The sequence below is a fragment of the Ammodytes marinus genome (assembly GCF_949987685.1).
Source record: "Ammodytes marinus genome assembly, chromosome: 3".
Classification (NCBI taxonomy): Eukaryota; Metazoa; Chordata; class Actinopteri; order Uranoscopiformes; family Ammodytidae; genus Ammodytes; species Ammodytes marinus.
The window spans coordinates 10,420,867-10,435,946 of record NC_137232.1 but is presented as its reverse complement, the minus strand read 5'-3'; the positions used below and the strand labels follow the sequence as shown (position 1 = coordinate 10,435,946).

The window sequence follows — 15,080 nt, the reverse complement described above, 5'->3', positions numbered from 1 at the left end:
CCCAAAACAGCCCTCTCTTTATGTCTCTCCGGAAAATATTTAACTCAAACGTCCGACTTACAGTAGTTTATGCAGCCACTGTCTACCTAAAGTGACTAACACACCCTAACAACAACAACAACAACAAAAACGTTATAAAAAAAAGTTTCCTCCTTACATCCAAGTGTCCTTTTTCTTAGGTTGGAAAGTTCCGTTTTTAGGTCATTCGACTTTCTTTCAGTCAGGCACCAGTTTGTTTTCCGAACAGAGCCAACTTGTAGGCTATACCATGTGTCTTTCTTCAGGACCAACAGCTTCCTCAGAGTCCCGTCGCTTTCTGCTTTATAGCCCCGCTTCCCTGACAGCTCAGAGCAGCCACCGGCCGGGAGGAGGAGGGGGGAGAGTTGATGTGTGGGGGGTGGGTGGGTGATGGAAAAGGGAAATGGGACGCCCCTATCAATTCACTTACTCTTAAGATATGCAAACGAGCCAGTCAGCCAGTCAATAGGCCTGTTATAAGTGAGAGAGAGAGAGAGAGAGTGAAGGAACACTTAACTTATGTATGTATATGTCTTGTCAAATGTAATGTTGAAAAAGATTCCTGATATTCCTTTTTTATGTTCAGTCGTTATTCTAGCAATTTTCATTATTCTGAACTGCTCTGGTTGATTCTTGTTTACCTGTCTTTTAAAAAAAAGTGTTTAATTGATTTGATAACTTGAGTAAGCCCTACTTTAAGATGTAAACAAACTGTGTATCCTATTACTGCTATTCCTATTTTAATGTGGTGGTGGTAATGGCTTCCACACATAGGTTTATGGTATTGACGCTGTGCTTTTCTCACACTTTAGGGAGAAAACCTACAAAGAATCTGCTCAGTCGACACCACACCAGTGAGGTCCAACCACATCAGTGCGCCTGTGGCGAGAAAGTGTGAATCTCCAGATCATGTACAGTAAGGAATGTATGAGTGTCTGCTGCTCTGCCTGGCTGCACCGTCTTATTTTTTCAAGTGTGTTTGGAGCCGAGAGACCTAAGTGACTTAACAGAAACAAATGAAAATAGTTGGAATACCTCGAGCCAATCCGTTTCAATTGGTTTCGTGGCCTTCCCTAGCAAACCTCTGTCCTCTATGGGACCTCAAACTGTGGCGTAAGAGCCCTACCTGGACTAGTTTACTTCAAATCCCATTTTGTTTTATGACCTGGATCAATTTGCAGGTCCTCCTTTAACGCAGGTGCATGCCAAAAGCTATTTAACCTAAACAAAATCTCTTAAAACCCACTGCCAGTGTGGAGCTTCACAAACATCAACAACGAGTGATATTTATTAGGGCTTATTTAGATCTGGGAACAGTTCCCATCAAACAAAAACAGAGCAGTTGAGCAACAGTCCATGCTCTTCATAGTGGTCCCTTGGGGGCCAGAATAAATGCCTTTGCGGTTCAAGTTTACATTACTGTTAGTGGTGCGCATATGTCATTTGTTTCAGGGAGTTCGCCAAAGGTCAGGCTTATTATATGGCTGAGAGGTTTGGAATAAAGGAGTCCCTGATTGTTTTTTTATGTAATGATAATGGTTTGTTAGGACATGCTCAAACACATGCGTGTACATTGAGACTAGCTGTTTATTCCCATTAAAGGTGCACAATACAGTTGCAGGGTATAGGGGGGATTTGTTTACACTTGAAAAGCCTATACTCTACATGAAATTCTGATTATTGAATAAAGCTATAATGATAAATCCTAACATTATTTTGAGGCACCTTGAACCAAACGTTAGACAATGTTTGTTACATATGGTTGTAAACAAACCTGTGGGCCCTGCTGCTGTAAACAACACCAGGGATAACTTCAAGTAGCATTTTAACTTCAAAAAGTCTCCCACGCATCCACATTTCACTTCTCTGACTCATCCAAAGTTACATAGTGCACATTTAAAGTCTTCAGACTCCATTCACTGAGGCACAGCAAGACTTTTGTACATTGCATTTTCTTACATCTAAACTCTATAGTCCACATACAATGAGACCCTAAACGCTGTGTCGTTATACTAAAACGTCGCGTAAAACAGTGCCAAATCCAATCGATTTTGTGCCAAAAGTCCAGGCCAAGGTGCGAGCGCAAGGTGTTATTTTGTTGCATGTGTCACATTATGTGGTTTTGTGGGGGCCACTTCCATCCAGGTGTGGAGATTGACGCCCGACCGCACCCCCTCCCCCCTCCTTCCCATGCCCGCGATGGGAGTCGATGATGGCCTGTTTACACTTCATCATTGGGTGATAAGCGACACTTTTCTTCTGCGATGCGCACGGTGATTCATTAGCCAGACTGGATGCTAAATTGTCTATTGGAGCTAACAAAACCCAGTACACTTGCTGACGATAGCGTTCATTGTGTATTGGACGCATCCAGCGCAGACTCTCGGACAAGGTGGCCAAACTGTATTCTAAGGCAGCGTATGAAAAATAACTGATTTCTGCGCATGACGCCATGTTTTCAGCCGGCGACCACACAACCAAAAGGCATCCTCCGAGCTGTTATGCTATTTTGGTCAAATCTGAGTGGGATTGCAGGGAAAATATTTCTAATGTAGCCTATCATTAAAATGACCAATTCAAGAGTACAGGCTATTCCTTACGGATTTGGAAAACGTTTTAATTAAGTGTTGGGCAGATTTGCGTCGATATAGGCCTTTATACTGTAGGACTATGTATGTTTTATATTCATATAGAAGGCTATTTTGAATTTAACCACTGGAATCATTTTTGAAGCATGCGTAAAAGTTGGCTCAAGATCCCCCGGGCTACACTGCCATGTTCATAGTGTATCAATTACGCTAAAGATGCCCTTTCTTTACCATATTGCTTGAATTGATCCATATAAAGCTCACAGTTTATGTTTCACGTCAGGAGAGGTGTGTGGGAAGAAGAGAAGGATAAGGGGAAAAAGCGGAGACATAACTAACTCTGAAGTCATATCTCTTCTTTGCCACTAAGTTATTTTAACCGATTAACTTTGTGACCGCGCTTTATGACTGTGAGCAAAAGGATTCAATTAGAAGCAGACGACGCCGATGTTTCTTTTAAATAATCTCTCTCCAGACAGTCCAGGAACCTCTCTGAGGAGGACGCAGTAACACGATGTGAAACACTGCTGGCATGCAAGATTACATGCAACCAGAGATTTTAACAGACCCCAATTGTGACATCATTAAAAGGACATTATCGAAATGTTGCTCTCATGCATGCTAAGGAAGAATGAGTGAGTGTGTGTGTGTGTGTGTGTGTGTGTGTGTGTGTGTGTGTGTGTGTGTGTGTGTGTGGGGTTGGTGTATTCTGTGGGAGAGGGGTACCGGCTGTACATCTTCCATAATGGCATACTGGTGCAGCTGGATGGATACACATATGGATAGGCTACTTCACTCTCCATCACCGCCCTGTGTATTTGCGCTTGTTTGTCAGACAGCCCCGGCTGGTAGGTCGTAAATGCGGGTTGTTCAACAGTATCACCCCCTCCCTCAATCTGTTTGTCTGACTACACTGGGATACAAAACACACACACACACACACACACACACACACACACACACACACACACACACACACACACACACACACACACACACACACACACACACACACACACACACACACACACACACACACACACACACACACACACACACACACACACACACACACACACAATCTCTCTAGGGACCGCATCCTGTTTGCTGGTCGGACTGGGGGTTGAGAATATTCAGCCAGTGAGCTATGATACCCTGGCAGATGTGCCCCCCCCCTCTCTCTCTCTCTCTCTCTCTCCACACACACACACACACACACACACACACACACACACACACACACACACACACACACACACACACACACACACACACACACACACACACACACACACCACCTGTTCCTCATCACATGGACGCTTGCCGCTCTAATAAGCATGACATGTTTTACGCATTGCTTTTTACAATCAGACCTAACCAGCTATGACATTTATTATATCAATAAATACAAATATCTTCTTATTTAAGATGCATACGTTTATTTTTCACCAAACCACGATAAATAACTCCTGGTGTTGCTACAAGGGTTTATGGCACCATGAAGGGCTCTGGCCCTCATGGTTAGAAGAACACGTTCAATTTACATTAGTCTATACATGACCTTCCATTTCGCCCGAATGAATTAGCTTGAAATCCATGATAAAGACTTAATTACTTCTGACTCAAGTTTAGATAAACCGTAATACAAACTCTTGCTTGTAGCCTAATTGTGCATTTCCCGTTGCATTCCTAACTTGTGTGCGCAACATCTGGTGTAGGGAGTCTAAGTCATTTAGATATGTCCGAAAAGACGCCAACAATAATCTGATCGAGAGAAATGAACACATCCAAACTGCGTCCAATTTGTTCCCACTCAAGGAGCTGTGTGTAGCCTAATCTTTATCTGACCGTACCATTAAACGCAGGATGTAGCCGTAAAAGCTGCCCAGAGTCACAAAAAAACAAGAGGCGCATGATGATGCTTTTACAGGCTACAGCCACTGTTATGCTGATGCTGATAATGATGGTAATAAGTGCCGGTCCGCTCAGTTGTAAAGCTAATTTCCATGGCAACGGGAAAAATGGGGCGAATGGGGTTTTCCCCACTCAATATGCAAATGATTGAAGTCTTGCAGTGTTGGACGTTTATTCATACAAACGGAATCAATTTGCAGACACAGTCGAAACCTTAGAAAGAGAGTGAGAAGAAGACTTATTTTTTCTTCTCACCATCACTAGCTATTTCCGAATTGGCGATCAATAATGGAGAGAGTGTGACAATAATTACTAGCGTCAATTAGCGGGCAGGAGCCATCTCCAAATGTGCTGACTAGGGTTGTTGTGGAGGGGGTGCGTCGTTTACTTTGACACTTGGGCTAGAAGAAAAACCTGTGGTCAAAAGGGGGAAGTCTCTTTTCTCTGCCAACTATAAAAAAAGCTTGATTTCTGAAGAAAGAGGTGTCAGGACATGTGACAGAAGCGTTATTATATTGCTAGTCTAAGTATTTATGAGATAATTTCAGTCATGATGCTTACGGTTGTAATTTGATTTCAAGAAACTGTTTCTTTTGGAGATTGCAGTCCGGTGGTGAAAGAAGTATTCCGATTTTTTTTTATTCAGATAAGCAAACATAGCTGGAAGAGTGCAACAGTGTAAAAAAACAAACTCTGTAACAAGTCAAAGTCCTGTATTTAAAAAAAACACCCCAACAGCGTGACATACAATGGCCCAAAATGAGTGTTTTAGATTCATAATATGAATTTGTTATATATATTATTACGTTTGCATTAATCACCATGTTAATGCTGAACCTTGTAGAGATCAAACATCAATTTATTGTTGGATTGTTTAATCCACACTAGTTACATCATATGGAAAACTGTATATTAACAAATGGTGGAATAAGTATTCACATCCAAAATGCAGCAATTCCTCACTTTAATTATAATTTTTTAAGCATACCACATCATTAAAAGTCCAGAAGTATTGGCAGCAAAATGTATTTTAAGTATCAAAAGAAACAAGTAGGCCTATCCAGCATGAATGGCTCCTGCATGTTTTATTATTGAATTGCTGTTATTGATGCATTGAAGTGCAAATCATGTGACTGTTGTCGTGGGGCTTATATTATGCCTTTGTATTCTGTTTGGTTGTTCAAAGGCAGTGAGTGCATCATTTGTTAAATGTAGGAGATAGTAACACCGGTGGAGTTAAAAGTACAAAAGTTTCTCCTAAAATGTAGTAAAGAAGAAGTATTGAGTAGAACAAAAAACAAAACAATCTAGAAAATTATTGTTCCTATAACTATCACCAACTCAATAACATCCAGCCATTGTGTTCTAATGCTGGATCATTGTGTATCAATCTTCAAAGTAACAAAAAGTGAATTTCTCTTTGAACTGTGGTGGAGCAGTATCAAGGCAGGACAAGATTATGCGTTCAACATCAAGGCAAGTCAAAGTGCTTTACATCATAGGACATATAGAAAGACATTAAAGACACATAAAATACCGAAACAAAATATAACAAAATAGAATTACACTAAGAATAAATAAACATACATCGTACAGTACAAGATACGAATGGCTTAGCCTACTACAGATTTTGAAGAAGCATTAAATGGAAAGAGTCCAGTACACTATATCCTCTTGGTTGTAGGCTACAGTGTTTGATTAAATCTACTTGAATTTCATTCCACCACTACACCTTGTAGAAACGAAGCCACAGCACTATACAGTCAAGTAGACACAGCCAAATGGGTACACATGGCACAGAGCGTTTCAAGTCTTATCCATGCTTCCTGGCATACCCCCCCCCCCCATCCCCACCCCCCACCCCCCTCTCCCCCTCCTCTCGGCTCCTTTGAAATCTGCCTCACGCCTCTCTCATTTCTGTTTACAAGAGTTCAAATTGCTTCCACACACTTTTATACGCAATAGACGTGCAGAGAGATCCGCGCCAAAAGCGGTCACTCACGACACATGCATGTTTTACTCGAGCGGTAAATAGCTGGAGCGTTCAACATCAACATGCAGTCATCCTGATAAGTAGTCTGAGAGGCGACAGTCTAACAAGCCTCTCTCTTTGACTCATCACTTCTTACTGGGTCTGACCCGCTCACTGCTTAACTGATTTGGTGCTTGCATGAAAGTGAATGACGCTCGATGGAAAATTGGCCCCCAACTCCACGGCAACACAAAGTGTTGCCACTACTGACTGATGCATGTTTTTATTGCCAGGTTGTGTTTTATTTATTTTCTTAGAATGAGATTTACAATATGGGTGGTCTCGTCTGACTAAATACTTTGAGATTGCCCCTTTCCAAAAAGGCAAACGCAAACAGGAAAAAGGAGAAAGTTGAGGCAGGAGGGAGTTTTTCAATATAGCCAGTGCTACTTAATCATAAGTCAAATGTTGAATATGAACATGGGCCATGCCAAGTATAAATAGTCCTCGGCACCAGTGGTTCTCAAACCTGGGGCTTGGAGCCCTGCATGGTGATGGAGGAGAACATGGGGGAAAGTTTATACTTTGAGTATTTCCTTTGCCAAAACCGTTCAAATTGCCTCTTTGCCTAAATTGTGAAACCCGGAGCGTGTGGAGCTAAAAGCTGATGAAAGAGAAAAGTTTCAGAAAAAAACCTGTTGCAAACATACATTCTTCCATACATTCATTCACATATCAAAAGCTAAATATATGCTTATTGATTTTAGGAGAGAGTCTTATAATAACAAAAGTCACTTTGATTAAAGTTCAGACAGCTGAGCATATGTGCAATCTACCTTGGGACTACCATTGATGATACAATGAACAACAAAAACAAGGGTCCCCAGCCCTTGCATTGCTTAAGGAATCTTTCATACTTTCACACTGATCAAATCATAATGACCATGTTTTGTTGTGCTTTAATTGAATGATTTCTGTGTGTTTCCTTGGTGGCAAAAGAGAGGAATTTAACTGACCCAAATAGTTAAAATGTTCTAGTCAGTTCTTAAGCAAGTCACAACTTTATCCAGCGTAGATTATTAGCATTGTTGCTGTTATCACTGAGCTGAACACGATTTTGCAATATTGGCACATAAACTGTATTATTTATTAGCACTATTTGCTTTTAATGTTACAAATTGAATCTACGAGCAAGTCACCTTACCTTACCTTACACCTTTGACTTAATAAATGTACACATGCTTGACTGAAAAAAAGTGCCACCTGATAATTTCACCGTAACCTCACCCACTTCTAATATGCACAGTATGGTGGCTTTTGGAAGCTCAGTATAGAACCATTTTAACACATGATTTGATCCTGATCCAATTGATCTAATCAGTAGCCCCTTTGGCATGCACACTCCTGGGAATCTCTCTATCTCTCTCTCTCTCAGCTCATTTCATTTTTCTTCTTCTTTTTTTACCGGATCATCACCTGCTGTCTTTAATTCATGCAAGCTGTTTTCTCTTTCTCCCTCTCTCTCTCTCTCTCTGTTCTCCCTCTCTCTGTCGCAACCTTTTGAAGTCTTTTCAGGAGCCCTGTGGTTTTCCAAAAGGGTCAGAAAATGGCAGCCCTACTGTCCCTATCGAAAGGCAGCCCCGCGGGATTGAACGTATGGCACCACCTGTCCACGCTGCTCCGACTGTGTCAACACCCCGCTGGTGTCACTGTACTCGCACCTCGTCATCTCACCCCCTGCCGCTCTTACATTGTCCCCTCTTGTTCACACACACACACACACACACACACACACACACACACACACACACACACACACGCATACACACACATACAAACACCGTAATGCCACAGAGCAAACACACACACTTGTAGGGTCATGCCTGTGTCCACGTGCGCACACAGGAACGTGCACACAAACCACTGTATAGGACCCCTACGGTCTAACAAACCGTCACACACAGAGACAAATCAAGTAGTCCTGCTGCTCAAAAAGGCCCACCCTTTTTCCTCACACTTTCACATTGCAGCAGCAGAGCACTCTCTCAGGGGCCCGATCCCCAGACCCAGCGGGGGCTGTTTGCTTGAGAGAAAAGAGGGCCTGCGTCCTGGGGAGAGAGTCAATTGCAGGTTCCGGGGGTCAAGCAGAGCGTGGAAAAAAGACTCAAGAGGCAGCCCAAAAGTCCTTCAAGATGAAAAATTTGCCTTTCAAATAACAGCCCGAAAGATCAAACCCCACTCCAGAGGGGACCAGTGGGAGTGTGTTTTCTGATGCACCCCATTTGAAGAGTTTTAAAAGAGCTTCTTCTTATTATTATTCTGCCAATGGTTCCTGTCCTGCTTGAAGCATCATCCCAGGGTTCCCCCCCACCGTATCGGGAAGGGAAGCCAGAGTGGAGCAGGACGACCCCAAACTGGACACCAGGCCAGAGTCTGAGTCGGACAAACCCGCCAGCTCCTCAAACTTCTGGATGACTTTCCTCACTGACCGGAAGGGGATCTCCCTGTGCCAGTGTCCTCCTCCTGCCCCCATAGGCCCCCTATAGGCAGAGTCCCTACAGAGGAAGACGTGGGGGGGAGGGGGGAGGCCACAGCGCAGCCTCAGCCGGCCCTGGCCCAGGCTCAGAGCAGGGAGCAGCCCCCCAGCAGCAGCAGGGTTGAAGCGGGTGGGCAGCGTGGCTAGGTGCTCCTGGGTCAGAGGGTTGTGGAAGCTCAGGGCGCCCCCGCCTACGTTGAGGAAGAGCCCCAGGGTTTTGATCTGAGGAGGGACAGTGCACAGCGGCTCCCGGGCCCCGTCCCACACCGCACAGAAAGACGGGCCCAGACGCTCCAGCCACCAGCCGCCGGAACCGTCCAGCGAGCTCACACCTGAGAGAGACAGACAGAAATGGGAATTTTAGTAGTAAATTGATGGATATAGGCCTAGCAGACTTTACAGAATCAACTATGTAAGATTGCTCACTCTAAAGTTTTAACTCTTCAAAAACCCGGCAACCATATAATACATCCTCTTTGATTATTTTATTAGATTTTTGAAACCAAAAAGGTAGCAATGTGGCCATAAGATTACTATTGTTGGTTGGTTGGTTGGTCGACCACTTTGGTCCAGATTGAAACAACTCCTGACACCAGACATCCTCTAAACTCAACTAATATTGCCTATATTCTGTATTCTGATGTTAGCAAGAAAAATAAATTACACAACATACTTTGAGTGCTTTAGTGCAGCCTCACAGAGCAGGCAAGCGTGGCTGTAGACTCTTAGTCTTGCTTCATTTGTGTCTGAAAACTGTTTTTTGGGGGAGTAAAGAGTAAAGACCATAGTCACAGTGGCCCTCATTTATCAATCTTGCGTAGACCAGAAAAATGGGTGTACGTACATCTCCACGCAAATCTCGGCATTTATCAATATGGACGTGAGCGTAGGGTACGCTCAAATCCCACGCCAGCTCTCAGCTCGTGTACGCAAATTTGAAAACAGCTTAGACTCGCAGTGCAGGCTGTGCCGGTTAGCCGATGACTTTGTTGGACAATTATTAGAAGATAATACAAATGCAGTGCAAATAAGACCGAAATAAAGATATTAATCACTTAAAAATGAGCAGCTTATGGTGTGCAACTGAGTAGGAGAGCTGATTCAATAGTGCGCACACGTAAGGGCAGTTGTCTCCGTTTTGGAGCAGCTGGGGGGACACTGAGGCACGGGGGCTGCATTCATTCAAAATGTTAGCCTAAGTATTAAATATGTAGTAGGCCTACACTGCTCTTTATGATACAAAAAAATACACGGCACAACAATCAGCTTAACATTTTATTTATTTGACGCACTTTGTAGATGTTAGTTCCTCTTTCAATGTGTCATTGATGCTAAAGCGAGCGATTTATTTCCACCTTAACCGGCACGTTTTTCCGATCTGCTGGTGGAGCAGCTCAGCAGGACAGTGGGCGCTCTCACAGCTGATCGTTGCCATGTCGGCTTGTGCAGCTGACGGCCGGGCTGACCACTCGTGCCAAGCGCATGCTGTCATACAGTAAAACGCTAAATGTGTTATTTTTAGTTTTTAAAACCCTTTTGAGTAGTGCTATCTAAAAGGGCCAATACATTCTAATCATTCAAATCTCTGCAGACCTGTATTTATTTTATGGGGACCATTATCGGACAGTTGGTGCGTCTTTTTCTCCTCCACCACTTATATTATGCCCGCAGCCCCGCACCCCCAGTTGGTTGCATTTCAGAACAGCAACACGCTTTTTTTAGTGGCGATTTTGAGTCAACACCAACGCTGTTGACCGCAGCAGTTATTTCCTTCCTAACTGCTGCCTTCTGTCGTTATTTGATGCTGCTTGTAGGCTAATGCTCCGAAATGAAACTATTTTTTTTCTACTTTCGCTGTTATTCTGTCAATTTCTACTTCAGGGAAGTGCCGTATTGCGCATATCCATGTCGCAAAACCTTTGGGCGAGGCCTCTAAACTGAGAAAATATAGGGGCGTGGTACGATTGTTTTCAGCCGCTGCATTTATCAATAATTGCGTGGCGTACGCCGAGATTGGCGAGATACGACTGTTTGATAAATCCCACGCCATACCCGATACCTGGCGTAGGGAGGTATTTGCGCCAGAATCTGCACCAGTTTCCACGCAAGTTTGATAAATGAGGGCCAGTAAGAGTGACTCATTTCTTTTTTTTTACTGTTAACAGGTTGGCCTAACAGCAGGCAATGTTATGTTTAATGTTTCCTGTTTGACGTGAATTACAATGTTGTGCCACAGGATCATTCAGAGGCAGATTATCATGAATATGACAATGCTAGTTCAGATGACAAGCTTGGCCATTAAAGATTGGACATACAAAAATCCTTACGAACATAAAACAGTGACTGGGATTTATGATTACCATTCTGACTCATTCTGACAGTCACTGAGCGGTTAAGGTAGCCTTTGTGTAACACAGCACAATATTATTTTGTATATACTGTAGTATAGATACAATGTATCGGCTACGTTTAATAACATTTTAATGATTTTTAAAGTAAGTAAAATTTTTTGGCTGTGAGTGACAAACATTTCATACATTTCTAACCACTCCACAGAATGCCCTTGTATCAAACCTGTTAAAAAGAATTGAGTTGATTAAAGATGCTTTCTAAGTGGTAGACGTTTGTTTTTCAAAGCTGTAAAGTGGCAATCCATCAAGTTTGAAACAAATGTAAAAAAAAAAGTAAGTTGAGTTAGGAATACTAGGCTTCTACTTATCTAAGAACACACTTAGAAAAAAAATCACTTTTCCAATGTTACTTTACCAGTGATCAACAGTGTGTGTTGGTGTCTGATGACGCATGCATGTGTGTGTGTGTTTACAAGCGTGAGTGTGGCCTTCAACAAGCACAGTCTTGCTGACTAACGGGCGAAGGGGCTTTTCTGGAAGCAATAAGCACGCTGGCATGAGGACAACCCAAACAAAACAAAACTTCAGAGGCAGCTTACCGATCCTGTAGACGGAGCTGTTACACACATCCACCTCCCAGTAGTACTGTCCCCGTGTGATGACAACATTGGCACGGACCTGGGGGAGGGCCTGCCTAACACAGCTGGGATCAAAGGTCACTGATCCTCTGCCCATGTTGTTGTGTGGAGGTGGTTGGGCAGCGGGGCCCACTACTCCTTGGTAGGCAACGGTGAGAGCCGAGTTGGAAAGCTGGAGGGATGGTGGAGCGGTTGAAGGATCCAGAGCAAAATATAGACCTGAGATTTGACATAAAAGGTGAACAGAGAATGTAAGAAGAGAATAAACAGGAGAAGGCTCTTTTCATTGCAAAAATCAGTAACCCTTTACAATAAGGGTACATTCATTAACTGTTAGTTAATGCTGTTAATGGTTAGGTCATACTTAGTTAGGCATTAACTTTTGTAAGTAGTTCTTAGGTAAGCATCAACCAAGCATACCAGTTAATGCTTATTAAGCATTAACTAATGGTTAAGTAATCTACCCTCATTGTAAAGTGTTACCCAATAATCCCGGCAAACTAAAAATACATCTCTTCTTCTAAAAACATTTACTTTTAATAAATGTTTTTTATTGATTCTGATTCGCTGACCAAAGACGGACTGCTCCATCTCCTCTTCTCGCAGGTCTATGGCGCCATCAGCTGGTGTTAGTGAGGAAGTGGTAGTAGCAGCCTGGGAGCCTGGATCAAACAAGGAGAGTACACACAGTTCTCTATAGGTGCCCATGTTTACAGTGGGGATCATACAGATAATAGGTTTGTTACCAGAAACTGGACCTATGACGACTTCACCATACTCACCATGTGAACTGCTCTGTGCCCTCACGTCACCTGCATCCAGGCAGTATGTGTTGTCCTAAATGTAGTGACAAGAGGTGGGATGGTATCAAAGGTAGAAGGCTAAATATGTTGTAAAACCAAACTAGGGATGTATGTCACATAAAAAGCAATGTATTTCATGAAATAAAATATTTAAAACAAATCAATATTTACATTCACTTTCAGTAAACATTTTACTGATATGGGTATTTTTTGTTTCACTTTATTTGTTTATATATATATATTTCTTAGTGTTGTTATGTGCCTGTTTTAACTGTATTTTTGCTTTTTTTTAACTGTAAGGTGTCATGAAAGGCCACCATAAATAAAATTAATTAGTATTTATTATTTATTTGGGAAATCTGTTTATTGGCTTTCCTGGCAATTTTGTATCTGTACATGAAGTATGAAGCTTAACATAGCCTAACGACTGGAAAAAGCTAATACATAAACATATTATATCTCAAATTAATGAACAAGCTTTAGAGGTTCTCGTAGGAAGATTTATTTTGACACAGCCAAGATAGCGGTTTCCCCCTGTCTCAGTTCAGCTAACCACTGGCAGCCATAGTGTTTCACTTTAAGAGTGGTATTATTTGTATCAACTTTGGAAAGCAAATTAGAATTTTTCTAAACAAATTTTTAAGTATTTAGTTACTGTAATACCAAATGTACTGTAGGATTAATATGTGAACCATTTCAAGTCATTTTAGACTAAAGTTGTAGTACATTTAAAAATGGACTGCTTATCCGTAAAAACATGTAAACAAAGAAATAAACAAACTACAGATGTAATCACAAATGTCAACAAATTAAATCTGGAGAAAGTCCAAATATGTCAAAACATCAAGGAGACTATAGTGCAATGTGGGGTTGGTGGAGCGCACCTTAAACTCATGACATCAGACCTTTGTCAAATCCAGACTGTGTATCACTGATTTGTAATATAAGTTTACACTACACTAGTAAAACTTCCTCTCAAACTTCTCATAACACACTATATTTTTTTAGATGCATGAGGGTATTAAAGGGACAATTTTAACTCTATTTGTATAAAACGCTATTATGAAGTTCACTTTGTATTTTTGACATTATGCACATTTTATGTTTTAATTCTACCTACACATCGGCCAGTCAACACTTAAGGATGTTCATGCAAATATGTATTTATATTCAAACATACACTATCTACCTTCTAATTCATATTCTTTATTTCACATTTGCCTCCCTTAAACACTACAGCAGTATGCCAATCTACAATTCACTGCATGTATTGTAAGAGCAATGAGCATGTGGCAAAAACATTATTTCAAATCTCTCTCCTTGGGTTTTGGATGTCTCACCTGCCCATGTGGAGGGTGATATTGCGATGGTCCCTCCTTGATGCCTTCTGTGTTCGTGCTGACACATGCAGTAGCAGAGCTCAGGGTGTCAGGGCTCAGTGTGGGGTGTTTAGGGAGACAGGAGACGGCAGATGACCAGTCAAAGCATGGCAGCTCCACGGGATGACGACATCTCGGGCACAGCACTGAGCAGACAGGTAGTAGACCCACCATGCCATGAGGCCGGTTGGACCTTATTATGCCCTCTCCGGCCGCTATGCAGGGTCCACATAGGGTGTGAGAGCACGGCAGGATCAAGAGGACCACGTTGTCACACCCACACTGCTGCTGGCAAGCTGGGCAGCGGGAAAACTGCTGCTGCAAAAAATCTCTGTCTCTTTCCTCATCCTCCTCCCTGTTAGGCCGGCCTGCCTCCACACGCAGAAGCTCCATGCTCCCCGTGACTCCTCGGGGATGTCCGACATTAACCCTGACTGTTAAATAGCCTACTGACTTTTCTTATTTCTAGTCTCATGAAACAAACCCAGCAAAGTAAAATCTCTTTGCGGAAATGTTTGCTCAGATATCCCAGTTTTGCTTCACAGTTAAGATAAAGGTTACAACATGGCATGAAAATGATCCCAATATGTAGATAATACCTGATGTGTACAGCCTATCCAGCTATCTTCTAAGAAAAGCCTCAGTCAGTAGAGGCAGGCCAGCATAGGCAATCAATTCTCCCAGAAAGGAGAGACACATCTTGTACAAAAAATTCCCATGATGTGTGGCTGAGAAGAGATATCCCACTGTGGCAAAAATGACAAAGTTCACTTTTGCACTGGCAAAACCGAAAAAGCTCATTGACAAACCTATGTGATAGAAAAAAGGCTGTTGAAAAGATCTGTAAAAATCCTCCTGTTGTTGTGCTGTCCTCTCCTTCT

General features: G+C 42.4%; 1 protein-coding gene across 1 annotated transcript; it reads right to left on the bottom strand.

The window, feature by feature from the left end:
* Positions 1-8,806: 8,806 nt before the first annotated feature.
* LOC307271300 (uncharacterized protein) lies at positions 8,807-14,592 on the bottom strand (the record flags this gene model as incomplete). Its single annotated transcript, XM_080053710.1, has 5 exons — positions 8,807-9,360; positions 11,979-12,236; positions 12,590-12,679; positions 12,800-12,854; positions 14,161-14,592. The coding sequence occupies 5 exons, from the start codon at positions 14,590-14,592 to the stop codon at positions 8,807-8,809; spliced, it is 1,389 nt and encodes a 462-aa protein (XP_079909836.1).
* Positions 14,593-15,080: the final 488 nt, after the last annotated feature.